The sequence below is a fragment of the Austrofundulus limnaeus genome, unplaced genomic scaffold, assembly GCF_001266775.1.
Source record: "Austrofundulus limnaeus strain Quisiro unplaced genomic scaffold, Austrofundulus_limnaeus-1.0 Scaffold164, whole genome shotgun sequence".
Lineage (NCBI taxonomy): Eukaryota > Metazoa > Chordata > Actinopteri > Cyprinodontiformes > Rivulidae > Austrofundulus > Austrofundulus limnaeus.
The window spans coordinates 70,706-72,533 of NW_013952566.1; the positions used below are offsets into that span (position 1 = coordinate 70,706).

Genomic DNA, 1,828 nt, shown 5'->3' on the forward strand with positions numbered 1-1,828 from the left:
AAATAAATGTTTATCAAATAAAGTTTAATGTTACAACTAATCGTGGATCCCTTTAACAACAGTCCCTGTCTCTGTCTGCATGTATAACCTAAAAGTTGTAAAGTTGTTCTAAAGAATGTCCTTCTATGGCCTTGTCTTAGTTTGTCTTACATTCCCAGAGATGATGAAAGGGGAAACACTTTTAAACTTCCTTATTCTTTATATGAGAAGTACCAGCCGAGACCATTTGAGCAGCTCAGCGTCTGAAAATATGTTTTTAGATAGATGGATGGATGCTGCTTCAAAAATGCTTTTAAAATATTTGKATTTAATATTTTCGATATAATCTGTTTGGTTTGGCCTCTGCATGAGTTTCATTCGGTGTCTGTGCTCCTCAGGTGGAGCGGCGGTTAAGGCCGGGGTTCAGGAGGGGGACCGAATCATCAAGGTTTTTACAGCTTTTTGTTGAGTGTTCAAACCGGTAAGGTGGTGTTTTCATCCTGTTTTAAACGTGTTCGTGTTTCTCAGGTGAACGGCTCCTTGGTGTCCTCCATGTCCCATCAGGAGGTGGTGAAACTTATAAAATGTAAGTTTAAAATGAGCCCAATTGTTTTTAAATCTTTTATTTATCTAATTGTTTATTTTTTTATTGTCTTATAGCTGGAACTTATGTCGCCCTGACACTACAAGGACCACCACCCTCTGTCCTCTTGGAGCCCCTCCCCTCTGATCTTTCACCCAATCAGAGAACCTCTATGAGTGGAGAGGCTGCACCACCTCCACCTCCACCCTTACCGACTGGACCGAGCATCACCCCTTCCCAAAGAATCACTGGGCCTAAACCGCTACAGGTGAATGAAACTATCAAAAACTTATTTTTACTGTCAATGTAACAAAACCAAAAACCTACTCCTAAAAAACTGTCTGTGAATAAGATTGATAAATTATTGTTCTTGTGGAAAATCTTAATTTTCAGGATCCAGTAGTGCAAAAACATGCAATTGATATACTCAGGAAGATGCTGGAGCAGGAAGAGGCTGAACTACAGGTGTGCATACTAAAACAAACTAGTTGTTTCAGTCCAGACTTTTCATTCTATGGGTTTTGTGCCTCATGTCTGCTGTTGATAACCAAATAAAGTTTGACTTCATTTGCAGGTCTTGTTGGATGAACAGTTGAGAAACTGGTCGCCATCGCTGGAGGAGAAGATTGAACGCGCCAAGAAGAGAGCTCACCAAGTTAGAGTCAAGATTCAACAGGATCTGGTGAGCATGCCATGTTGTCTTATCGATTTTTTTTGGCTCTGATTGTAACATTACCTTGTAAATTCACTACATAACCTTTTGAATTAGGAAGCTTTTGGTAGGTTTGTTAGAAAATACACTCTTCACACACAACCACAACTAGAGTTTAAACTTGTTTGTATAGGAATACATTACAGCAGAGTTTTGAAGGACGGTACTTTTGCTACTTTTTGATACCCCAGTTGATTGTGTAACTGCCCTATTTCGTAACACTATGCTCAATTAGATATTTTGTTGTCAGATGGTTTTTAATATTTGTCCCTATTTGTTTTTTTTTTCTGATTATCTGCCAGATTGGTCTCTTGATCTTGCTTATGTAATACATAGTTAAAGTTTTATTTTGCCTTGTCAGGGTGGAACACGATCAGAATCTGTGACGAGCTACGTCCTTGCAGGAGAAGGTTTGTATTTGTGCATTTGTTTTTCATTTGATTTCATATGTAAGTAAATAAGTAAAGTTTTATTTATATAGCGCCTTTCACAGAAATAAATTCACAAGGTGCTGTACATTCAGGGAAGGGGAGAGGGGGCAGTTAAGACAGGTC

The 1,828-nt window shown here is 38.8% G+C and overlaps 1 protein-coding gene across 1 annotated transcript in view; it reads left to right on the forward strand.

Moving 5' to 3' along the window:
• The window catches only part of arhgef11 (Rho guanine nucleotide exchange factor (GEF) 11), a gene marked incomplete in the record, with an annotated part of 46,549 nt that overhangs the window by 11,578 nt on the left and 33,143 nt on the right, over positions 1-1,828 (forward strand). Inside the window, 6 exon segments of the mRNA XM_014017235.1 lie at positions 378-427; positions 508-565; positions 640-830; positions 956-1,027; positions 1,137-1,244; positions 1,636-1,684. Coding sequence (XP_013872689.1) covers positions 378-427; positions 508-565; positions 640-830; positions 956-1,027; positions 1,137-1,244; positions 1,636-1,684 — 528 coding nt within the window.